This window comes from Panthera leo, chromosome D2, assembly GCF_018350215.1.
Source record: "Panthera leo isolate Ple1 chromosome D2, P.leo_Ple1_pat1.1, whole genome shotgun sequence".
NCBI classification, from domain to species: Eukaryota; Metazoa; Chordata; class Mammalia; order Carnivora; family Felidae; genus Panthera; species Panthera leo.
This window is the reverse complement of record NC_056689.1, coordinates 4,865,575-4,891,607: the sequence shown is the minus strand read 5'-3', so window position 1 is coordinate 4,891,607 and position 26,033 is coordinate 4,865,575. Positions and strand designations below refer to the sequence as shown.

General features: G+C 42.0%; 1 protein-coding gene across 1 annotated transcript in view; it reads left to right on the top strand.

Moving 5' to 3' along the window:
• Positions 1-25,765, top strand: part of LOC122202676 — a 53,763-nt gene extending 27,998 nt beyond the window's left edge. The window contains exons 3-5 of the mRNA XM_042909126.1: positions 13,032-13,302; positions 14,319-14,430; positions 25,237-25,765. Of these exons, the coding sequence (XP_042765060.1) occupies positions 13,032-13,302; positions 14,319-14,430; positions 25,237-25,765 (912 nt within the window). The remainder of the gene's footprint in view (positions 1-13,031; positions 13,303-14,318; positions 14,431-25,236) is intronic.
• The last annotated feature ends 268 nt before the right edge of the window (positions 25,766-26,033 follow it).

The window sequence follows — 26,033 nt, the reverse complement described above, 5'->3', positions numbered from 1 at the left end:
AAAAAATTCAGTAAGCAGGTATGATATCTTAACCATCTGTAAATTCGCTATTATTTTATAGAAATGAATCAAAAAAGTTTTGATTTCAATCAAAAAAGGGTTTTCCTGGCTAGTCAGAGTGAATAAATTTCTACTGAGCATGTTTTCTTTGGTTCTTCTTCACTGTTGTAAAATGACTTAACCCTCAGCTGAATTGAGATTATGTAGGATTTTAACACATAAAACAACACAGACTCAAGACCAAGCAAGCATGGAACTCTGGAAATCAGTCCTTGCCTTCATTTGCCACAAACTCCTGCCACCTGCCACATCCCTGGCTTCTCCAAGACAGCATTAACAATTGCTGAAGAGCTAGAAGAAGTATTATCTGTAAAAAAAAAAAAAAGGGGGGGGGGTTTGCGCCTGGGTGGGTAGGCTCAGTCGGTTGAGCGTCCGACTTCGGCTCATGTCACGATCTCACAGTCTGGGTTCGAGGCCCGTGTAGAGCTCTGTGCTGACAGCTCGGAGCCTGGAGCCTGCTTCGGATTCTGTGTCTCCCTCTCTCTCTCTGCCCCTCCCCTCTCCGCACTCTGTCTCTGTCTCTGTCTCTCCTTCTCAAAATAAATAAATATTAAAAAAAAAAAAATTTTAAAGAAGAAGTTACAGTTAGCATAGTGTGCTATGCTATTAATCCATTATTCAAATCAAGCTTTATATAAGTACTATTAATAGGGCCAATTACTATTAATAGGGCTAAGTCTGAATACTTTGCTATAATTCTTTCCGCAGATGACATGCAAATAATTAATTGTTCTCCTGTCCCCAGCATCCCCTAAAATGTGTGCTCCCCTCTCTGAGCGGTGTCGAGATACATGGAACAGTACAGGTAGCTTGCTGTGGATCAAACTTACTTTCATTCTAAAGAAGGCATTACTTTCTGGGCTCCTCTGCCACAACTGGGGACTTTGTTATCACCCGTTATCTCTTAAACACACAGCATCCCTTTCTTCCTCCTTATCCGGGCTGTCACCAAATCCTTTTACTTCTTGCCCCACAGTCTCTTAAACCCCATCTCCCCTTTGGTCTCTTTCTTGCCGAAGCCCGTACACTGATTAGGTCTTCTCTTAATGCTTTCTTTTGCTTGTTTTGAATTTCTTCATTACCCTTTCCCTGCTTGCCTCGTCCCTGCTAGAATCATCTCTGGTTTCTGGGATTTCCATTAAGCATTACAAACTTTTTCCCTTCTGAGCAAAGTTAAAAATATGTCTGACAAGTGCCTTACTGCTCCCAGGAGGTAGGACTAGAAATGATATGTTTGACTTACCACGTGTTTATTTTCTTATTAACTTCCAGGAAGGTTGTGTCTTTTTTAAAAATGTATGTTAGTATCGAAAACCCTTCACGTTACTTATGTGTTTTGATTGCCGACCACATCCAAGTCGCTTTATGTAAGTCATCATGTGTGGCTCTAACAATTGGTCAGGGAATAAGCACTTCCCCCCTTTTTCCAGAGAAGAAACTGAACACGGATCATTTAAGTCACGTGCACTTTGCTGCACGTCACACGGTCTCAAATTAACAGCCACTTGTCTTTTATCTCAACCTTCCTTACTTCTTTCTTCTGTTAATACTGGAATAAACTCCTTTCTACCAGCTCCAGTCTCTCCCCACGATTTCCTCAGGGAACTGAGTTGACCTGAGACACATTTCTGAGCCCAGTGATCTCTTAGGCCCCCCGCAGCAAAGCTCTGGGTTTGAACTATAGGGAAATGAGCACCGTCTTCTGCTCAGCCAGACATAAAAGGTGGGTTTTTGTCTACTTTCCATCAGTACAGATTAATTGTTCCCTTAAATTTAGAGGTGGCAGGGAGAGCGGGGGGACTTAAGGAAGTTTTTGAAAGAAGGCAGAGAAGAATTTGGACATATCTGAAAACACAGGTTAAGGAGAGCATCTAGGACAACAAGGGGATCGACTGGGTCTCCTGTAAATGGCAGAAATTCAACAACAGCAAAGCCTTAACTGCTAATGGCTTAGGAAGAGCTGAAAGCTCTCCCCACTTCTCAAGATCTCCTGTAAAATGGAATCCTTTTCACTCCCATTTACTAATTTGATCGTTTGTTGGCCCAGTGGTAGACATTCACTTTCCAATTAATCTTTACAATAATTGAATGACTTTGGTTCTACTTCCATTTTTTAATATATGTAGTAACTAGGTTATGTGATTTGCCTGAAATCACTTCTTAGTAATTCATAAGAGAGGGAGAACTTGAACCCAAATCACTCTGACCTTGAAAGTTTAGGGTTCCTGGGGCACTTGGCTGACTAAGTCAGTGGACCATGTGACTCTTGACCTTGGAATTGTGGTTCAAGTCTTATGTTAGGTGTAGAGATTACGTAAAAATAAAATCTTAAAAAAAAAAAAAGTTAGGGTTCTTAACCATTACCTTAAGCTGCCTTTCCTAAAATTTTCTATATGTCTACTTTGTGCCATTGAGGAGAAGAGATGAATTACAGGTTATCCCTCACCTTAAAAAAAAAAAAAAAGTCTGTAGCCCAAGAAAGGAGGTTGACAAGAGAAATAAAATGATGTTATGTTGTAGAGAATTATTGGAGAGGAATGAGCCCACTCCATCTGGTGATGGGAAACACTTTATTTTCCTGTACTCTCCTCCCTCCCCGATCCCATAACCCAAAATCTTTGGCCAAAGCTTCTAAAGAAGAATATTCTTCTAAAGAGTCAGTCGCATAAAAACGTAAGCAGTAGGTGAGAGCAAAGGTCAATGCTGGAAGGGAAATAGAGAAAGAGGAGGAATTGTGTTACATGCTCCTGTGGCTTAAGAAATAAATTAAACGAGGATTGTGAATAAATTCATACTATCATAAGCTTAAGAGAGCAAGATGTAGAATAATGTGTTTTGAACTATTCTTTTTCCAGGAAAAACAAGCCAAAAACCTCTCCCTAAGCCCTGTATGTGGGTTTCTGTGTCTCTGAGGAGGAAGACAGGACACATACCACGGGTGACCACAGGGGCTATAATTGGAAGGAGGGGGTGTGCCGGAGATTGGTGCTGGGTTTGTGCGTCTCTACCTCGTGTAGTTTCACTCTGCATTATGCACGGGCTTCTTTGTGATCTATAGGCAGGAACATGGAAATTATTTTAAAAAGGCAAATAAGCCCCACTACATCAGGTTGCAAGAACATGGTTTAGGAATCAAAGATAGAGCCCTAAGGAATGACACATACGAATGTTTATTTATAGGCACAATTTGAAATATAATTACATTTATTTTGGAAAATTCAGGAAGTGTTTATCATCAGATGCTCCCCTCTCTCTCTTTCTCTTTGTTGTTGTTCGCCTTCTTCTCCTTCTTCTTCTCTCCTTTTCCTTAAAAAAAAAAAAGTTTATTTATTTATTTTTGAGAGAGAGAGAGAGAGAGAGAGCAAAGCAGAGGCCTAGAGAGGGGGGGAGAGAGAGAGAATCTCAAGTAAGATCCTAGCTCAGAGCAGAGCGCAACACAGGGCTCTATCCCATGAACCGTGAGATCATGACCTTAACCAAAACTAAGAGCCTGACTCCTAACTGACTGAGCTACCCAGGTGCCCCTTCCTCCTTCTTTAATTACCCAAAAGGAAAAAAAATACCAAGGAAGAGAGAAGAAATAATATTTATTGGGGATACCTGGCTAAGTGTCAGGCCCTTTGTTCAGAACTTGGTAAAATGATCTCATGTGTTTGATAGAGCCAACACCCCCAAAAGGCAGGAATTACTATTCCCAGCTCACAGATAAGAAAAGAGAAGTGTGCAGATGCCTGTATCTTGCCCAAAGTCACACAAAATAAATAGACACATGCTCTACGGCTGATCCAGTTGGCCACTCCCGGTTTAGTTCTTTAGCCCAGAGGAGAACTATACTAACAGCTGATATGCGTTACGCATTTCCTAGGAGTTGTGCATGTCAACCAACCACAGTGTGCACAACAGTTCAGCAGAACATGTGTTTTCACCTCTCAGTTTACTGAAGAGTAAAACAGAGGCCCTGGGAATGAATATATTTTCCATGAGTGGTGGATCTGAGACTCCAACACAAGCATGTATGAATTCAGAACCTGGCCTAAAGGACCGTGGGGGAAAAGAAAGAATCAGAGCATTTGAGACCTTCAGAAGTGACCAGGGCAACAGATTGGATTTTCACCCACAGAGAGGGGACTATGACTTTCCAATAATGATGACAGAACCTTCCTTCCAAACAGTTCTACGAACAAGTAGTTGTGACTGGGCTCTTCCATAGAAGGAAATATTTCGCCCTAATTATGAGAAAAAGGTAATTACTCAATGAAGATTGCAAAAATACTTAAGAATTTTGTTAGTGTGTCCACATCATCCTTTTCTACTAGTAGTTCAATATAAAACAATTAAAAATCATTTTTAGCTACAAAAGTAATCCACATTTGTTGAAAATAAATTAGATAGAGACATGACAGAGGAATCCCACCCTCACCCCTCTGCAGTAACTTCTTCTGTCTTCCAGAGAATAATAATCTGATGTGTATCATACTCCAGAAAATTTTATTTGGAAGGAAAAGCAGATGAGGAAAATATAAAGCAGGCTAGATACAAATAATTGGGTTATTACTAAGCTAGCATTCTTTCATGGAGAATGGGATGCTTGTAAGGCAGTAATAACATGGAACGATACAGTTTTTTTCTGCTTCTTCCCAGTCCAAGCAATGGATTATTCCAAATTATCCAGTCTTAAAATTATACAGACATCTTTGGTCACTCTCCATCTTGGACCCTACCCATCCAATTGTTTGTGATGTCTTCTCTGTTCTACCTCCTTAGGCAATATCCTATCCCATTCCTCCTTTTTTCTTTTTTTATGTTTATTTATTTTGAGAGAGAGAGAGAGAGAGAGAGGAAGGGTGCAAGCAGGGGAGGGGCAGAGAGACAGGGAGAAAGAGAATCTCAAGCAGGTCCCATGCTGTCCATGCAGAGTCCGACGTGGGGCTCTATCTTATGAACTGTGAAATCATGACCTGAATGGAATCAAGAGTCGGACATTTAACCGACTGAGACACCTAGGTGCCCCCATCTCTGTTTTTGTTTTCACTGCTCCTCTCCTAGTTCAGATCTCCATCCTCTTACTTGAACAATTGGGAGATCTTTCCTACAGATCTCTATGTCCTGGGCTTTCCCCACTGCCACTGATGCTCCATATTTACTCCCAGAGTATTTCCCGGTGTGCTGTTCTGTGATCTATTTCTCTCAGAAACTTTTTAGAGCAGGTTTATTGAAGTATAATCGACAAACCACAAAATTAAAAGTTTTAAGTGTACAATTTGGTAATTTTTAATAATTTATGAATTGTGCAGCAATCATCAAATTCTGTTTTAGACTGTGCTTTCAGTTCCAAAAGATATGTCTGCGTGTTTGTATTCAATCCCCACTCACTCTGCCAGGCCTTCCAGCAAATGCTAATGTGTATTCTGCCTCTACAGATTTGCCTTTTCTGGGCATTTCATGTAAATGGAATCGTACACTAGGTGGCCATTCCAGTCTGCCTTCTTTTACTTAGCATAACATTTTTAACATTTAGTCATGTCGTCAAATTTATCAACAGCTAATAGTGTTACGCTGTGTGGCTCTATCCCTTTTTGTCTATCCAGAAGCAGATGGACATTCACGCCGTTTTCAGATTGGGGCTGTTATGAATAATGCTGCTATGAAAATACATTTACAAGTGTTTGTGTAGGCGTACGTTTTCATTTCTCTTGGATATCTAGTTAGAAGTGGAATTGCTGCTGGATCACTTGGTAACTCTATGCTTAATCATTCGAGGAACTGCCAGACTGTCTTCCAGGGTGGCTGTGTCATTTTGCATCCCCTACAGCCATGTATGAGACTTTTAGTTTCTCTTCATCATCACCCATGCTTGTGACCGTCTTTTGACGGTAGCCACTGTGGCAGGTGTGAAGTCATGTCTCACTGCGGTTTTCATTTCCTTTTCTCTAATGGCTAATGAGGCTAAGCATCTTTTCTTGTATTGTTAGCCATTTGTGTATCTTCTTCAGGGAAATATCTATTCAAACCCTTTGCATTTTTTTTTTTAAGTGAGTTGTCTTCTTATTACTGGGTTGTAAAAGCACATTATTTATACCAGATACAAGTCCTTTATTGGGTTGATGGCTTGCAAACATGTTCTCCCAATCTCTGTCTTGTCTTTACATTTCCCTGCTGGTGTTTTTAACTTTAAATGACAAAGTTTGAATTTTGATTATGCTCAGCTTGTTGATATCTTTCATTTAGGTACCCTACATTTTGCATCCTAAGAACACTTAGACCTAAAGTTATGAATTTTTTTCTCCTGTTTTCTTCCAAAAGCTTTACAGTTTTAGCCCTTAAATAAAGCTCTGTGATCCATTTTGTGCTGAGTTTTGTGAGGTCGAGATTTAAATTCATCTTTTTGCACATATATATCCAATTGTCCCTGGTATGTTTGTTGAAAAGACTATCCTTTTCCCATTTGTTGAAGATTACTGTACTCTCGTAATAAGGTTCTGATGGTTCCATCTGCCTCCTCCCCCAGTCCATTCTTTCTTGCCTGCCATTAAAGCTCTCCCATCCTCAAATCAGGGGTTCATCCCAATTTACTCACACCCAGTGTGATCTGTCACTATCTTCTTTCCATTATTCTATATGTCTATTAACCTAAATTACTTCATTTTCAGCATGTGTTGTGTTGTCCCATTCAAGCTGGTTACTTAGTCTTACAGTATTATTCTCCCTACATATTCCTAAATCCTGCCCATTCATTCAAAATCCAGGTTCAGGGGCACCTGGCTGGCTCAGATGGAAGGGTATGAAACTCTTGATGTGGGGGTCATGAGTTCGAGTCCCACGTTGGGTGCAGAGATTACTTAAAAAGAAAGAGTAATAAACTTCAAAATCAAGCTTCAGGGCACCACCCCTGAGAAACCTTCTCTAGTGCTTCTTTGTACGCCCACGGGCTCCGATTCGGTCCCCTCGGTGGCATCCGTGCTTTCTACTTTGCGTTCCTGATAATGCTTTATCCCCATTAATTATGGGGTTAGACGTCCTTTGAAGAGAGGGTTTGATTTACTTTTAATTGATCCTCAATCAGCATTTTTTGAATGAATGGGTGACTGAATAATATCACATATAAATGCCCTTACAGGCTTCGCGGTGAGCAGTTTGCTGATTGCCAAACAGACTGCGCTATCTGGATCCAAATCCCAGGGACTTGGCTAATTCTTCAGGAGGACAGTTCAACCACCTTTATCAAGAAAGACAGTTACAGAATCTGATTAAAATGTGTTTCCTTTTATCAGAAAGGTAAGACTCTTATCTGCTGTGTTTTCCAAGGCTTTGGTGACTGTTTTTGAACGCAAAGATCAAAGAGTTTTGCCAACACCCCCCCCCCCCCACCCACGGGTTGTAAGATATATCAGAAAGTTAAATGTGAGGAATATTGTATTCTAATGTGAATTATTTGAATGTGAATCCTGAACATTATTCACAGTTACTCATTTGACATTTTGAAACACGGCCAAGACAAATGTCTTGGATTTACAGATAGTTGTGAATGTTTCCACCGGCCAGACAATATATTTCTCTTTTCGTAACAACATTTGGAAGGTAGGCACTCTTGACTCACACCTTTTCATTAGAATCTTGTTTAAGAAGCTTTTTTTTTTTTTTTTTCCTCTCTAGAAACCTACTAGCAAATTTTCCAAGGATCTGAGCTCTTGAAAACACTGGATGGCTAAGAGATGCCTGACAAGGAAAGCCATTACTTTCTTACTGCAGGAATGTGCCAGCACAGGGGGGTCTTTTCAAAAGTGAGGTGGAAATTCAGGATAAAACCAGGAGATTTAAAGTAGGGTTATCTGGAGAATGACAAAAAGATCAGAGAGGGGTGGGGAGGATTATGGAAGAAAGGAGAAAAGATGAGCTGAGCTGGAGGAGAGGGTAAAGTCTTTCCATAGATTTAAATAAGCTTTGGGCAATTATCTGAACTTCCAAGGGAATTATCTGAACCACGCATCTAAATTTGTTGAGATTCCTTCATTGTAGCTAGTATCTGGTTAAGGTTTGCAAGGTAAACTCGCTTTCTTGTGCCATGAGTGGCTTACAAGTCAAAAAAGATTCAGTGAAATCTTCAAAGTAAAGCTGTGCTCGCCAAAGCAATTTGCAGGCCTGTTTACAGCTGTCCCATCTGTCTCCTAGGCTGGCTCCACGGATGCGAACTTTGGACACCACATCTGTTGTTTGAACGCGGATCTCATCTTGTCAAAAGGAACAAGGGGGCCCTCTGGCCCACGATTTTAGTCAATACCTTAGCAAGGACTTCAGAAGCTTCCCTACAAGAGAGAAGTTCGCCAAGCAACTCATGGACAGTGAAATAATTAAAGTGATCTGCAAGCATAACGCTTGCCAGAAACATCATTAGAAGCATCATTTGGAATTCCGTATTATAACGTGGCTCAGCACGTTAAACACACCCAGACACAAATAAATTTGAAGCACTCGGATAATCGGCTTGTAAATTGAAACAGATAATGAGAAGGGAGAATTTGGCAAAGAACTCGGAGTCAGGAGAAGAGGCAAATTCCCTAGGGCTCTCCCAAAGGCTCCCTTTATGGATGTTTGAATTTGGGCCTTACTCCACATAGTAGATGGCAGCATAAGTAAGTTCTTTCTCGAACTGGTTTTTCTGACTCCATTCCACAGTCAGATAGTTTTAGAGTCCACGGTGGGGGGGGGGGGGGGGGGAGAAAGTGTCCCTTCACTGGGAGGAAACGACTTTGTAGTTACCTGATGAAGCAATAGGAATCATAGGACTTTCATTGAGCTGCTGGGGGTAAAGTGGATTGCTGGCCTTTTATCTTTTATCTCCGAAATGGGTCCCCTGGCAGTGAGTTTGTTAAATCTGACACGTTTTGAATTTGGCTTTTTAAAATGCAAATTTAGTAGCCAGTGGTTTTATCTTCCTGGGTGCCTACATTTTCACATTTTGAAGGGACTGCTTTTCAAGGGTGTATTGTTTAATGCTCTTTTAATAACGTGGTATTCAGCATTCAGTTTTCTTTTTGTAACAGGTTCAGTCGGACACAGAAGGTGTGCTTACGAAACGGACAGAAATGAAATCTGAGAGAAATACGTGGGCCCTTTGTGATGTGTGGAGATATATTTCGAAAAGAGCACTGGGAACAAGGAAAGGAAGTTTATGGGAAACATTTAAAAGGAGCAATCACCTGGGCCCAGGTACCATTACTTTTCTCTCCTTACTAATTGTATGAAGTGTTTTGACTGAGAAACAAACCCTCGTACACACAACGCACACATCTGTTGTCTGAAGGGCCCCTCACAGCCCTCCTGATGCAGATTGTTTCACACGAGGTTGACGGGACAACTGTTCGATTTCGGGTTTCACATTTTTCGGTGTTTTATTTTAGACGGTACATTGTCAGATCCCATCATCTTTAGCAATCGGTTGTTTTCGCAGAAGCGAATTTAACTTTCATGTATTGGTTGCATTTCCTTCCTCAGTTACTAATTACCGAAGATTAATGTTTTCAAACGAGGCCTTCTCTCCATGTAATCCATCTCTCCTTCCTGCTTCCATCCAGCAGGAAGCCTGCGGAAAGAGGTCATAATCCTTTGGTTTGCAACGCTATCGTCTCTGACACCGGGGATGTTTAGTGTGCAGTGATTGCAGTCAGAATCTTTGTGAGCAACTGGAAAGTAGAGATGGTGGGGGAAAAAAAAAAATTAAAGCAGGTTTTCTTCGGTGGGTGAATGAACCGGGCTGGATTCTTGGCTCAGCGCGGGAAGGACCTGCCTTTCAAAGGACGGCTTTGACGCTCACTGACGCGCACTGTGCCACACCGCGAGGTACCCTGTTAACTCTACCCAAGCGCCAGTTTCTTTGCTACCCACTTCCTGTCTCTCGGTCACGCTGACTCTATGAATTATAACCCAGACAGTAGTGCTCTTCCTGGGCTTGGCCCCCATGGAAATTTCTCCTGTCTTGCAGACATGCAGGTGTGGGTCAGTTGTTGTCTATGTCCATGCAATTATCATTTTTGATATAGGCACTCCTATTACTTTTATAACTTTTTGGGCAACTTTTATAATTTTATGACAATTAGCAGGTTTCATTTCAAAATCCTTTTAGTGGGTCACGTTGGTGGCTCAGTCGGTTGAGCGTCTGACTTCGGCTCAGGTCATGGGCTCACGGTTCAGTTCCTGAGTTTGAGCTCGGCTTCAGGCTCTTTGCTGAGAGCGTGGAGTCCCTTCAGATCCTCTCTTCTCCTTTATCTGCCCCTCCCTTTTTTGTGCTCTCTCAAAAATAAACACTTAAAAAATGAAATTCCTTATAGTGATTCACTTCTAGTTGTCTGCAAATTATTATTTATTTTCATTTTTTTTTTCCTCTAGGGGAAACCTCCAATGAGAAGTTCTTCTTTTTTCTTTTTCTTTTGTGCAACTGACGCCTGACAATGCCTGGTTCGTAGCCTGATTCAAGGTGTCATGACTATTTATCGTCAGGCTACAGGGTTGGGTGTTAACCCAGCAAGTATGTTTCCAGAAAGTTGCCTGTAAATTATGTATCTAAAGCCCTGATTCAACACTCTGATTTGGTAACATTTAAATCTAACATGTGCAGATGTTTAGAAGACACCATAAGTACACTATTTGGAAGGGAGATATTTTATGTTTTTCCCAAAGAACCTAAAATCGTTTTAAAAACAAAGATGGTCCAGAGTTCATTAGCCATCATGTAACTGAAATGGTGATTTGCACAAAGTCTTTAAGGTAAATAATATGACCTGCTTTATTCCTTAGAACTACTCTGTTGATTCTTATGAAGGAATAAAACAACTTCTGTATTCATGTTTATAGGCTAAAAGCTCATATATTTTTATTTTTTGAAATATAATTGACATGAAACATTTTAGTTTTCAGAAGTACAATGGTCTCACACCTCTATATACTATGAAATGATCACCACAATGTCTAGTTAACATCCACCACTGTACATAGTTATGAGGATTTTTTCTTGTGAAGAGAACTTCTAAGATTTATTCTTAGTAACTTCCAAATGTACAATACATTATCATGTATTTTTAATTCAAATAATTAAAATTTTGGAACAATGCAATAGAGAGATAATTTTTGACTCAGACACATGTAAACATTTATTTTTATTTGCATATATGGAGAGCTTTACAAAAATTATTAAAGCAAATAGAAATATTCATTTTCAGAAAAAGGGTTTTGAATGCCCCTACACTCTTGGGAGACTAAAAGGCATTTCTTTATTTCTATGTCTTGTGACCAGTCAAAAGGAAATCAGTCCTCAATTTTAAGAAATTTGTTCCTAACTTAGGACCTAAAAGTTGTTTGCCCTGAGGCATTTATATGAATTTAAACCCTTTTCCTCATGGATTTTACATCTTTTTTAGAGGCTCTAATTAGTTATATGGAAATACTGCAAACACATGGAAAGTTCTGCAAATGTACAATGTGATTATCATTACTTATTTAAGGTTAAAGAAAAATATACGGAACACTTGCCATTAAGAATAAACAAAGACAGGGGCCCCTGGGTGGCTCAGTCGGTTGAGCGACCGACTTTGACTCAGGTCATGATCTCGCAGTTTGTGAGTTCAAGCCCCACATCGGGCTCTCTGCTGATAGCTCGGAGCCTGGAGCCTGCTTCAGATTCTGTGTCTCCCCTTCTCTCTCTGCCTCTCCCATGTTCATGTTCTGTCTCTGTTTCTCAATAATAAATAAACATTAAAAAAGAATTAAAAAAAAAAAACAATAAACAAAGACGAGGTACCTGGCTGGCTCAATATAAAAAGTGAGTGACTCTTGATCTCAGGGTTGTGAGTTTGAGCCCCAGGTTGCGTATAGAGATTATTAAAGACAATAAGAAGTTATAACTCAGGCCACCTGGGTGGCTCAGTTGGTTAAGCGTCCAACTCTTGATTCTCAGGCCATGATCTCGTGGTTCCTCAGTTCAAGCACCACGTCAGGCTCAAACAGAGACTTCCTGGGGTTCTGTCTTTCTTTCCCTCTGCCCCTGGCCTGCTCTTTTTGTCTCTCTCAAAATAAATAAATAAACATTTGAAAAAAAAGAACTTACAACTCATTGGAAAATAATGGAAATTCCTAGGTCTATAAATAAATAGCTTGATAGATAATGAGAAAAATAATAGGGAGGGGCACCTGGGTGGTTCAGTCAGTTAAGTGTCAGACTTCAGCTCAGGCCATGATCTTGAGGTCTGTGAGTTCAAGCCCTGTTTCAGGCTCTGTGCTGATAGCTAGGAGCCTGGAGCCTGCTTTGGATTCTGTGTCTCCCTCTCTCTCTGCTCCTCCCCTGCTCACACTCTATCTCCCAAAAATGAATAAACATTAAAAAAATTAAAACAAGAAAAACAGGGGGAAGACAAGCTCTTATTTTTTTGTAAAACATTAACCAATTTGTTGAAGGTGTAGTGGTTAAAAATTGCCATTTTCCTTTACAGTGTAGATTCTCTTAGGCACGAATCATCAATGGATATTAAATCTACAGAGAAAAAGATTGATGAGAAGCAGGACATATACTATGGTCACATTTCCCCCTGCAGAGACTAATGAGTAGTTGCAAAGGGGGAAATTAGTAACTATACAGTGGAGAAACAGGACCACACTGTAACTAGGTGACAGAAATGAATACCGCCATCCAGGAGGTGATGGGCCTCGTACCCTCCAACTGTGGTAACCGGGAAATTGTCACCTATGATTTGGCCTGCAGGGATACATCAACTGAATCTTATCATAAGAAAACATCAGAAACACCCCAAGGGAAGGAAATATAAAATGACTGGTCTGTGTTCTTCCAAAATGCCAATGTCATAAAAATTTAAAAAAGAAGGGGGCTGGGGAAGAAGAAATAAAGCGGAGCAACCCCATCTGATTAAAGGAAACAAAAGGTCAGGACAACTAAACGTCACATACAAGCCTCAGCTGGAGCGTAGGGCGAGGCTCCTGTAGGGCGAGATCTCCCGTGGTCTGCAGTTCCGCTTCCGCCCTGTCAGTTACCTTGGACCCTCGGACCGGAAGCAGATGATCCTCCCCGGCCCGCAGGTCAGAGGCGGTGCGAGCCTGAGCTACGGCTGCACGCCCGCGCCTGCGCAGTCACACTCTCCGCACCCAGGAGCGCATTTTCTCCTCTCCCGCCGCCGTCGCCGTTGCCGAGAAGGGTGAGCGGGCACCTTCCCGTACGCTCATTACGTTCTGTCGTTCCAGGTAGTCTGTCTTATGGGCTGTTGCTGTTACTCTTGTAGGGTGCCTCATTCATAAATCGAACTTCATCCTGGGTGCGTATGCCCAGGAGAGAACCGGGTATGCGGGGGTGGGCGCCGTTCCAGGTTTCAGGCCTTCTCTGGGGTCTTGGAACCTGCCCCCCCCCCCCGCCCCGATAAGAGGGGGTTACTGTGCATTATTGGAAAAACTGACAAAACTGGGAAATGTATGAACGGTTTGATTTTAAAAGTTATTGCATTCATGCTAAATTTTGGAGTTAATAGCTGGGCTCTCATTACAAAAGAGAAAATCATTTTCTTAGAGAATACACACTGAAGTATTAGGAAATGAAGAAACATACAACGTATTATCATGAATCAAAAAAATCATATGCATGCATTATATAGCTCTATGTACTACAGAGATACAACTATTTCTATATAATTTAAATAGATATATAACATGTAACATGCATAATGGCCTGTATAGGATATAAATTAGAAGATAGAATACATATATTTTACACTGTATGTAATGTATATATAATGTGCATGTATGGAGAGAAAGAATACATATAGCAAAAATATTAAAAATGTTAAAGATTTGTTAATTTGAGTAAAATGCATTTGGGAATCCTCTACATTCTTCTCTGGGTCTGAAATTATGTCGCAAAAATTGTTTTTAAAATGTGATACAGTTTTGGCAGCTACACTCATATGTAATACATAAGAAAATATGTATGCCTGCGTGTGTATATATTTTTCGATGGGATGTTTCTGCTGGAATCATGGTCTGGAGAAGTATTTCTCCTCTCGTTGGTAAGGTAATCTGAGGTCTTTCTGGCTTCTGGTAGATGCCCATTAACTATTTGAGTGCATAAATGAGTTAGTGTCCAGCTGGTCTCCCTTACCTGTTCTTCCCTTGTTGCTGCAGAGGTTTCTAGTCACCCTGACAGGTGTTCTCTCGTGGACATTTTGCAGCGTTCGAGCCTGAGAAAGCATTTTGAACTCTGTTCTCAGGTGCCGTTACTCATTCCGTGCCTACGACCTGTGCCATCCACGTGTGGAAAGAGTACCGATTGCTCATTTTCGTCTACGTTCAGAAAGGGGCGAGTGCTAAAGTTTCCTCCAGGTTGGTAGTCACCCTCTCCAGGGGCATCTCTTCTAACGGCTTTGAAAACTGTCGATCTTTCAGAGTCCTGTGTCTTTGGTTTGTCCCTGAGAAGGATGGGATGGGATTGGCCAGAGAGGAAGGAGGATGTGCGGGAACCTACCAGTAACAAATCGTCAGTGGAGGGAGTGAGGCCTAGATATGGCAGAGCAAAGTAGAAATTCTGGCAAAACAGATTCAGATACAACAGGAGGGAGTCACCACTCAGGCTTGGCCAGCTTGCGTCGCAGCGAGGGCTGGGGACGGAGGAAGCCAGTGGCTTGTCCCGGTGGTGGGGTCCTGGTGGAGCCACATATCGGGAGACTCCAGACTCCGTGTTAAGGGCCAGCAGGTGGGTTGGCAGGTGCGTCCACAGGTGAGCCGGGGCTGGGCTGTCTAGTAATGCGGGCTCTCCCGGATGTAATCTGTGACAGGCACTGTCCAGGAGCGTGGGTTTAATCTACTGAATCACAAGCTTTCTTAAGCCTTGAAATCTGTGTTTTTTAATGAGTAACCCAGATGACTCTTATCAGGCAAGTAATAAAACTCAGCTGAAAACAGAGGTGCCAGAATGCTTTAAAACGGGTTTAAGGGTGCTGTGAGCAAATTGGAAAGAGAGTAGATGTTTTTTTTTTTTTAAATCCTGTTTCGATTTTGACTAAAATTGTAAACAGAGAGCCATGTAGTTTCACTGTCTCTTCTCTACGTTTCCAAAGTTCACAGAGTTCATCTGAAAATACGGAAACCGTGAAAACATCTGGCCCCAAGGTTTTTGGATAAGAGACCCAAATAACTATGGTCCCAGAACTCTGCCAAGAAGAAGGGCTAGCGTTTATTGAACTGAACCATGGTCCTGGGCGTTGTAGGAAGAGCCTCCAGGACAACCCCAGGGGCGTGTTTGGCAGTATCAACATTCCTCATTTTACAGATAAAGGAAAGTGAAGCTGCAGGAATTTAACCTAAACGTTACAGTTCACACTTCTTGTTAAATGACAGAGGAGGGATTCAGTCCTAGGCTGTCTGACTGCATAGTACACATGTTCCCTATGCCATTATTCAGAACAAAAAAGAACGCAAAAAACCAGGGACAAAATATAAACATTTCACCCTTCTGCATACCCAGTGATTTGGAGAGCGACAGTAAATATGGCTCGCTTTTCGTACCACGCTTGAGAGAGTGGACTGAACCAGAGGGCTCCTCGTCCTGCCCTCCCTGTAAGTGACAGAGAACCAGAGCCTTCTGGTTCTGCAGGGCACTTTTCAAGCATCCACAGCGGCACAGAAGGGGAGAACTGGCTTAGAAATAGCAGGTCCTGGGGCGCCTGGGTGGCTGTCATTGAGCCTCCGACTTTGGTTCGGCTCATGATCCCACGGTTTGTGAGTTCAAGCCCCACATTGGGCTTGCTGCTGTCAGTGCAGAGCCTGCTTCAAATTCTCTCTCTCTGTCTGCCCCTCCCCTACGCATGCTTGCTCTGTCTTTCAAAAGTAAATAAATAAATAGATAAAAATAAACCTGGAAAAAAAAAAAAAAAAAAAGAAAGGAAATAGCAGGTCCTGGTCTGTGGCCCTCCAGAGTAGGAATCACGTCTGAGACTAATGGTGTAGGTAGCTCGGTGCCTGGGGTAGCTTGTGAACCTCCGGAGGAGGGTTTGAGAGCAGACCATCTTTGGAAAATTGAGCGTGGATAACTGAACAGTCAGCCCCATAGTTTACCAATGTGATTTCCCGTTTGGGAAGTCCCTGTGGACTGGCTGGGAACGTATTCCGAGAAAAGCATCCGTTACGCCACCTGAACGCTCACCTCACCCATACGTTCTCACTTGGGTGTTTGTGTGCCTGTGCACGCGTGCACACGCACACAGAAGGGGTCACAGTTAAAAAAAAAAAAATACACCTTCCTTTTTCTGAGAAAGAACAAGGATTACCCTCTTCCTGCCGTTAGGATCTAAATCAGTAGTCTTCAGAGTAGAGTGTGGGAAGAAAATACTAGAACTTAACGTTTATATTTCTTCTCTCATCGTTTTAAAGTTTTGGTGTTTTATACAGTGCATCATGTCATTTCTACTTCTAAATAAATATACACGTATTAAAAAGGGTCAGAAATGAAGCCAGGAGTCCACTGAGCCAAAGAAATGAATGTTTTCTCATTTAGAAAATAGCTGGAAGGACTGCGGTAGATAGAGGGTACCTGGCATTCCGTCTCCGGGGCTTTCGGACCCAAGGTTCACACCAAGGCTCGGCTTCCGGTTGTGTACGTTGGGCTCCACACACCTCTAGGGGGCGCCCTTTCTGTCATGGTCGTTATAGATTTGCACGGTTGTCCTGTGTACCGGCAGATGGCAGTGAAGCTTCTGGAGGAAAGGGCGGCTCTTCTTTGAGGGAGCCTGCACCCCTGGCTCCCGCACACGGTACCCTCCTCCTGCACCTGTGCGCCTACCCAGAGACTGAGCGTGGGGCCACGAAACCATGTACTCCGCTCCCTTGGTCCTGAGAGGTCTTCAGCATTCCAGAGAAATGATGTTAGACTTCGATTACCGTGTTTCTGAAACAAGGCTCACCAGATTGACACCATTTCCTGAATTTACCGATCTATTGATAGTCATGAATACTGCTATTAACAACTCACCTTTGGAATGGAGAAGAGAGAAAAAAATGAAAATAAGGAAGTTATGTCTTTTCTGCCATTATATTACATACCTTAATGCAATCTCTGCCAGCAAATGGGAGCATTTCTTTGGCTGGTGTTTTAGTTACACCCTCTGTAAGATAGGTTTCCTCAGCTGGTTAACTGACATCTTTTAGACACAGAGCCTGACATTTTTAAGCTTGTCTGATCTTTCAGATCATGGACATCTCTGTTGTAGTTTTTTAAAATTGACAAATAACTGGCATACAATATTGTATTCGTTGCAGGTATATAATATAGTGACTCCATATTTATATATGTTATGAGATGGTTACCACAACGAGTCTAGTTACCATCTGTCACCATACAACGTTGTTAACAATATTACTGATTATATTCCCTATGCTGTATGTTACATCCCCGTGTCTTATTGATTTGATAGCCGGAAGATTATACCTCTTAATCCCCTTCACCTGCTTCCCCTGGCCCCCTACCCCCTTCCTGTCTGGTAACCCATCAGTTTGTTTTTTGTATTTGAGTCTGATTTTGCTTTGTTCTGTGTGTTCATATGTTTTGGTTTTTAGATTCTACATGTAAATAATATGGTGTCTGTCTTTGATGTATTTTGTGTAACCTGATACCTCCTAGGTCCACCCATGTTGTCACAGATAATAAGATCTTATTCTTTTTTATAGCTAAGCAATATTCTATTATATATATTATATATGCCACGTCTTCTTTCTTCCTTCATCTAGTGATGGACAGTTAATTTCCTGCTGTATCTTAGCTATCGTAAAGCAGTGAACATAGGGGCATATATGTCTTTTCGAATTAGTGTCTTTGTTTTCTTCGCATAAATACCTAGAAGTAGAATTGTGGGACCGTATGGCAGTTCTGTTTGTAACTTTCTGTGGACCCTTCATATTGTTTTCCATAGTGGCTGTACCAGTGTGCATTCCCACTAACAGTGCGTGAGAGTTCCCTTTTCTCTGAGTTGTGGACATTTCTAGGGAGTAAATACTGTATTTTCTCTCCACTCTAATTTCTTAGAAGATGGCCATTATTATGAGATGCAAAATAGCATACATCTGGTCAATATAAAGCTCAGTGTTTCACAATCCTATGGAATTTTACTTTGAAGAAAGAAATGTAAACATTTAAATAACTAACAATGGAGTTCCCACTAAATGAGCAAGTATACTTAGTCACAGTATCACATTCAGCAAGACATATTTCCCGTGTGCCCACAGAGATTTATTTGGAAAGGTAAGGGTACGAAGATTTCATTATGAACATGCCCAGAGGAAGAGTCTTTAGTTTGTACATTTGGTTTGCTTTTTAATTTATGTTCTCATCCAAGGAAATTCTGTGCAGAGAAAATACCTGTAATCAAGTCCGAGCTCTGCCATGTACCAGCCATGCGAACTTGAGTAAATTACTTGTCTACTCAGAGCCTCAGTTTTCTCATCTATAATTTGGGAAACATAACATCTCTCTCAAAAAGTAGATGTGAGGATTAAATCCTGTAACTTACAAAGGGACCGCCTGCATTTCTTGAAGCCCACTGTGTGAATGGAGAATTTACACACGTGTGTGTTTTGGCGTGTAGGTCCCTTTCTCTGTGCCACCTCGGTAGCGGACTTTGTTCGGTCCCACTGAACATCCCTCCTTTCTCTGGCTCTAAGAAATTTCAAGGAAATCCTGTGCTCAGCCTTCCAATCATCTTTCTCCTGAGACTGAAGTTTGTTTCAGTTTTGTTTTAGAAAGAGCAGAGATCGCGAGGACCGATGGAGCACAATCCCGGATCTCATGTTTCCTGAACTATGAAAATATTCTAGGACTGTGCTTGCTGTTTTCTCAGGCATAGCGCCTTGCTTCATTTAAGGGGCAAAAAATTAGAATTAATCCCAGCTAAACAGGAACTCCTTAATAAGCTCCCATTAGGGGGTGCCATGTGGCTCACAGGACTATTATTAAGCATTTATATAGCACTTTGTATTGACAAAGTAGTTTATAATTACTTTTATAAGTAATTTATAATTCACAGAGACTCTCTGAGCTAAATTGGTATTGTTAGGCGATACAGAGGTAGTTACCTAAGTCATAGAATTTGCCTAAGGCTTCAAAGAGGAACCTCAGAGCCCTCTCCCTTCCAGAAGCAAATACGGGCTCACCCTCTTTCTCCTAAGGAAAAACAAAAAAAGAGGTAAAACGGAATAGCAGTGCCTCACTTATCAGTCACATTACAGGGTCACTTTAATTTGTGTGCATGTCTTTAGAGTGACTATCTACTGTTCGAGCTCTGCTTTTTGGACTAGATGCTTAAAGCCTTTGTCTGGCTCCTTGGCCCGCATCAGAAACATCTTTCACAAGAACCTAAGTGAAATAAGGAAGTTTCTTTCCAAAAACAAACCTTTTCATCATGCATCCCAACCCTTACCACTCTACAATTAGTAGTGCATTCCCTGTAGGCAGTAGTTTAAGGGGTGCGGTAAGAAGCGAGGTTCTTCCTGTGGAAGTCTGGAAGCCCTCACACTGGGCTACAAGTGGGACGCCCCTCCCCCCCCCTCACAAATGAGTCCTTCTTCCCTGCGTCAAGAAGTCTAATGCATAAAAGGGCATTTTCTTTCTTTGCAAGTCAACTCAGTTACCCGTGAAGAGGTTCCCTCCTGTGAACTAGCTCCATGCCCTTCCTCGTGCTTATCCACACTGGGTCCCAGCACCTGACTGCTGTGTGCCCGGGGCTGGTCAGAATTTAGCATGCAACCTGCTTTCAAATGGTTTAGCAAAAAATAAGTAAATACATTTCAGAAAATAAAAACATTTGCATAATGTACATGGTGATGTTTTGTATGTGTTTGCATTCTATATTTACTGATATATTTGTGCAGACAGATGGTCTGGTTAAAAAAAAAACTATATATTTAGATATTCATACGTTTGTTATATATAATATACACATATATCTGAGGTAATAACGTATATTATACATAAAAATATATATACTCTATGATATATGTATCGATTTACATATGACAAACATTTTAGTACATATATTTTATACTAATATTGATGTGGAAACTTCTATATAGATAATGTATAAATGTTATACCTGTGATATCTATAACACATATGTTTACACATTATATATAAATATATAACAAGCATTTTTTCCTGAACCATATATGGTTTATGTAAATGTGCTAGTTTTAGATTAAAAGGATAAATTTATTTTCTCTTGTTGAAACCACCTGAGAGCAAATTTCAGGCATCATGACACTCGAGATACTTCACCTTTTCACATGGCACGTGTCCCTGAGGAACAAGGGCATTTTGTCTATCGCTGTGTTACGATGAGCATACCTGAAAAACATAACAATGATTCCTGATGTGATCTAACACCCAGCGTGTACTAAAATCTCCCCAGTTGTGGCAAGAATCTCTCCGACAGCTGTTTTGACTCTGGAGTCAGATTGGGTTCAGCTCCTACGTTTGATTTCAAGCTTATTTGACCACCAAACCCTCTCGTCCTCCGACAAGCATTCCTTGCAGGGACTGCTTGTTGGAACACACCCAGAGAGTCACTAATGCAGAGCACAGTAAACGTTCTTGAAGAACACAGATCCGGCACAGGACAGGCACAGAGCGTGGCTGGAATAACATGTTAGGGAAGGAGCTAGGAGTTAGGGTTGGGAGAGCTGAAGCCAGACCAGCCGAGGAGGCTTGGGCAAGGCATTCAGTGCTTATCGGGCAGATGCAGCGGCCGGAGCTAAAAATAAGTGCAACAAGACAAAATGGCGGCCCCAGGCACACGTGTTTCTTTCTGTACAAGTTATTTCTCTGGATTTGTGTGTGTGCGAACCACGGATACCTATCCGGACAATCCCGTCAACCCAAAGAGATGTCCACAGGCACGCACACACCCACGCACGCACTTACGTGGGGAGGGAGAGAGAGAGAAGGAGAGAAAGAATGGAAGGAAGGGTGGAGGGAAGATACTGCCATTAATGGATTGGTCATCTCAGGAGAAAATCTGCAAAATATGGAAAGGGAGAAAGAAGAAAAAACAGTGGGTACATGAATTGTTGACTTGTGATGAATATTCTATCTCGAGGATAACTTAAGGTGAAAGTTCATTCTTGGAGACTTTGGAACTCAGGGCAGGGAAAGCCAGGAAAAGGGAAGAGGAAGCGAATAGAACAGCAATTCCAGGAGATAAGTGGCCTACGTAGGAATGAGAGCTTTGCCGTTGCGTGTTGTTCTTTACTCGAAATACTCTTGCTATTCAAGATCTGGACCTTGCTTGGACATAATCTGTCACTCTTGCCAAATATGTGTGGTATTTTGGGGATGTGGACAAATCTCCACAGGAACTTGGCTGAGAGCTGCAGGTCTATTTTTACCTCCAAAGGCAAACAACAGGGCATTAACTTGTTCTGCCACTTAGCACTTAACATGTGAACCACAGCGCACCAGTCTGGTGTGGTCCTTTACGAACAGAAGTTAGACTGACACCATCTGTTTCATAGGCTTTGGTCTTTCTAAGGTTTACAAAGAAGGAGATCATAGGTTGCAAGGCTGAAAAACCCTCCGAGATACAACTCCTTTGTTTAATAAATGAGGAAGACTTGATTCAGAGGAAAGAGCACAGGATGGAAAGCCCGGGAATTAATTAGCTATGGAGTTGTGGGCAAATCACATCACCTAGTCTGCAGATTGATGCGGTTGACTGTGTGAGGTTCCAAGTGTCATCTTGAATTCCTCTTCCAAGACCCAACAACGTATGATTTTGTTCGTAAGAAATGGGACAATTTAAGTAGTTTTTGCTATTATTCTTCATATGGAATTGTGGAGTTTGGAATTTTTTCTTTCTTTTTTCTTTGGTAAAGGGTGTCAGGCCACCTTGGAGGTGGCTATGCTAAATCAAGGGGAAAGGTCCGATAATCCGCCCTCTGTCGTGTCCGATTTGATGAGCCATTGGTACAGGTAATATGGAAAACAGGACATTGCGTGTGTAATTCAATACGGCTGCTCTCCGTGCTCATTTTCTTCAAAAATTGAAGGATGCGGGATGGGGGTTGATGGTAGCAACAGATAAATCACCTTCAAGCAAGGATTGATTCCTCACATGTTGATAGAGAGTAGGAATGGTCTAAAAGTACCTGCATGTATCGGAGATATTCCCTTGACAATTGTCTGGGCCGCTGCTATTGAAATCACTGAGTTCATGAAAGCAAGGAAAGGAAAGAGAGAGAGGAAGGGAGGACACATGTTCTTTTACTTACTACATAGAATTTGGGGAGGAGTGTGATAACCAGTCCATCCTTAGAGATAAAGTTGCAGTTCCCAGTGGGTAAAGGGACTTGCTTATTTTTCCATGACTGGTTTAAAATGAGGGTTCAGGTCCCAAACTGGTCCTGCCTACCTGTGTGGATGATTCACTTTCCAGGAGCACCTGCTCGGCAGTTGGCACGAGTCATTTCCCAACTCTAGGCTTGCTCTGGTCAGCCGGGCCCGAGACCTGCCCCTAGGCACTTTCAGCTCTGAAACTCTGCGCATAGTTCCCAGTGTCTGGAACCTGTCCCACCTGACGAAACCTACTTCCTGTGAGGAGTCTTCTCCTGATGACCCGGCCCTCAAGGGCTCTCTTCCTTTTCTACACTCCGATGGTACTTTCCGGTGTGCCTGCGTTGGACACTAGTATTTAGTTGTTTTGGTTGTTCGTCCCTCCCCTCCTCTCCCCTCCCTCCCTCCCTCCCTCCCTCCCTCCCTTCCTTCCTTCCTTCCTCTTTCTTTCTTTTTTTCTTTCTGTCTCTCTGTCTGTTTCTTTCTTTCTTTCTTTCTTTCTTTCTTTCTTTCTTTCTTTCTTTCTTTCTTTCTTTTGTATCTTCTTGGTTTTCTTCTCAGTGATAGGCTTCTTACCTACCCGAGCACAACTACCTCTTGAGAGGGGACGCATTCGTGTTTATAAGAGGTATCACATGTCATAGTTTCATCACCAGACCTGCTGCAGACCCATCCCTCGCCATGATCATCTGAGATTACGGGGACTTGTGCTCTGGTTTATACAGGTTTGGGGTGGGGTAGGTGGGTCTGCTGCTTCCATTGCGCCGTCCTCCTATACTCTCTGGAAAGTGACCCACGTTTTCAAAGAGGAAGAAGGGCGCACCGTTTCTGCATTCCTGGCTAACGCTGACTTCACCGAGAACCTAGCTGAAAATTGGAAGGCCTTTTTCTTCCTTCTGTCTTTTGAAGACGTACACACCAAATGGGTGAAGACACAGGTCATGCATATTCACCTATTCTAGTCAATGATTTAAATATAAACAGTGAACAGACAAAGAAGTAAAAATGAGGGGAAGCATTGATTAGTCAACCTTGTACATCCTGTTCAGAGATCAAAGGGGCCAGTGGGCAGGGATCAAAGTGCTGGGAAATACAGAATGTAGCACCCTTGTGAAGCGACGTTTCTCACGATATGGTATGACTTAATCAGAACCACTCTGTTCAACAGCTGCAGAGAAGGGAAAAAACAACCCTGAAAATTATGACTTAGGCAAAGCCTATGCTCCGTGTGCCTTTCATGACAGAGAGTCTGTGTGACTTGTGTCAGCTCTCAGTGCAGAGGTGTTTTTGGAGCAGGCTAACTTGGGTTGCAGGTAGGTTCCTTTTAGAAATGGGCACAAAAGTACATTGTTGTAGCAGCCATACAACCACACCTAGCCTGACTCAGGTCTGCGGAACTCCAGCGTTAAGTGTGTGGGGCTTGTTCACACCACAGGAACGTGTTACTCAGCTACTCACCTGTGAAAGGCACACACACACACACTCAGAAAACCCCTCAGAGCAATAGATGTTCAACTCAGAAAGTTACATCTGGATAGTGCTTTACGGTTTGCAGAATATTTTCACACACACCTTTTCTCTTGTTCCTCACAACCTTAAGCGAAGCTAAGTGATTTGCCATCAGACCACAGAGCCGGTAATTAAGCAGAATCGGGACTTTCATCCTGGTCTGCCGAGTGCAGTGACGCTCCTACATGTGTCGGGTCATAAAATACATTTCAGAGAGAATTCGTAGGGTTTTGAACACAAACAGTAAGGAGCTTGGAAAAGAGCCATAAATGAACGAAGGAGGTAGAATGATTGGATCTGAGCAAGGTATGGTGACAGGACTGTATTGCAAACCACTTGGCATCTAAGGTCATAAGTTTTAGGCTCTTGGCTGACCGGTCACCATTTTCTATTAATGCACTCGGTTCTCCAGATGCGTAGAGTTGGTTAGGTTTAAGCTTCTGTTACGTGAGATTGCATTCCGGACGTGCGTTCCTGAAGGGCACACAAGTCAGCAATTTCATGTACAGATTATCAGTTAGAGTGAGCTCTTCCTGCAAGTGGCTTATCTCATTCATTATTCTACTTTCTTTTAGTTTGATTCTTAATTTCAGGTTTGGATAACCTCTTGCCGTTACTCCCGTGGTCCATGGCTTCTGTGACTCTGTTGTGAAAGCTGTGAGAATTTTCTTAAATTTATCTTTGTTTTTGCTTTTATTTTCTTTCTGAACTTACTATTATTTTTAAGATTCTGTTTTCCTTCTCTTTCTTTCTCTTACAGATAATTTTATCTTTGTGTCATAAAGAGTCCACCTGACTCTCTCTAGGTCAGGTAGAGACCTATAAAGAGAAAAAAATTCTACCTGAGTTGCCTTTCATTTTAGAATCTCAAGGCAGAGAATTCTGTTTATTTTTAACCAAAGGTTTTATTTACGTATTTTTAATCCAAAGGTACTGAACAGTCAACACTCCCCACTTCTGCCCTATTCCTGGGCTACCGTGGCCACTCAGTCTCATTCAGCTTTAACACAAACTGACTTGTGCAGCAGTGTTTTGTATCCTTATTCTTGTACTTTTCTCACGAATGAAGTGCAGACAAAAAGAACGTGTCTGAGACCCTGGTTTTAGCTGACTGCCTTGAGTCGGATTCCTCCGTGGCTGCTGGATCTTTCCTCCATGCCGGTTTTGGTGTTCTATAGAAATACAGATTCGTTTCCTTCATGTGGTCCAATTGTATCACTCCCGTTCCCATTTTTAGACGATGACCTCCAGTATGCTTCCACTTCCCTGATCTTAAATTTCTACATGGTGTGTATTAATTTTCTTAGGGATCCAAGAGCCTGGAGACATTTCCGGAGGACGTGCTATTATGACTGTGGTGACAATGACGGTGGTGGGCTCGGGGTCCTGGTGTGCATCATGGTGTGTATTAATTTTCTTAGGGATCCAAGAGCCTGGAGACATTTCCGGAGGACGTGCTATTATGACTGTGGTGACAATGACGGTGGTGGGCTCGGGGTCCTGGTGTGCATCAGTATAAGCACTGGCCCCTCTGCAGTGGCTCCTACAGTGATGAAATTACCAGAGATACAGTGGATGAGATGGGAGATTCTCTGCTCCAGCATAAAGGTGAAGGGCATACGGATAGCACATGCCTCGCTCCCCCTTTGTTCCCTGCCCTGGAAGAATGGTCACCAGCTGCCTCGGCTGGAAACTATTAATCCAGGAAGTCTGACTGTCCCCAGAAATTCCCTGTGGACCCCTATGGCTTTTCTGTGGCTGTGTTTCTCCCTCTCCTTTTTAAAATTCTTCATTTCAATTATCCTCTATTTTTACACTTTATTTTCATTTGGATGATTTAGTATATCTCAAGATCATATCTCATATGGTCCCTGTTTTCTCTCTAATATCCAATGACATTGGCTTTCAATACTTTGTCACTTTTTTGTCAGAAATGTTCTCTCATTTACGTTTGAACTTTTGAAATGAGCATTTTTAAATTTTCATTCATCTTGGTGTATTTTTCTCTAGCTGGCTTTTTGTATTTGTTGAAAATCCCTTTTGTCTTATTGATTTTTTTCTCTTTTCTCGTTTATCCATTTAGAAGATATGTATTAATTACCTA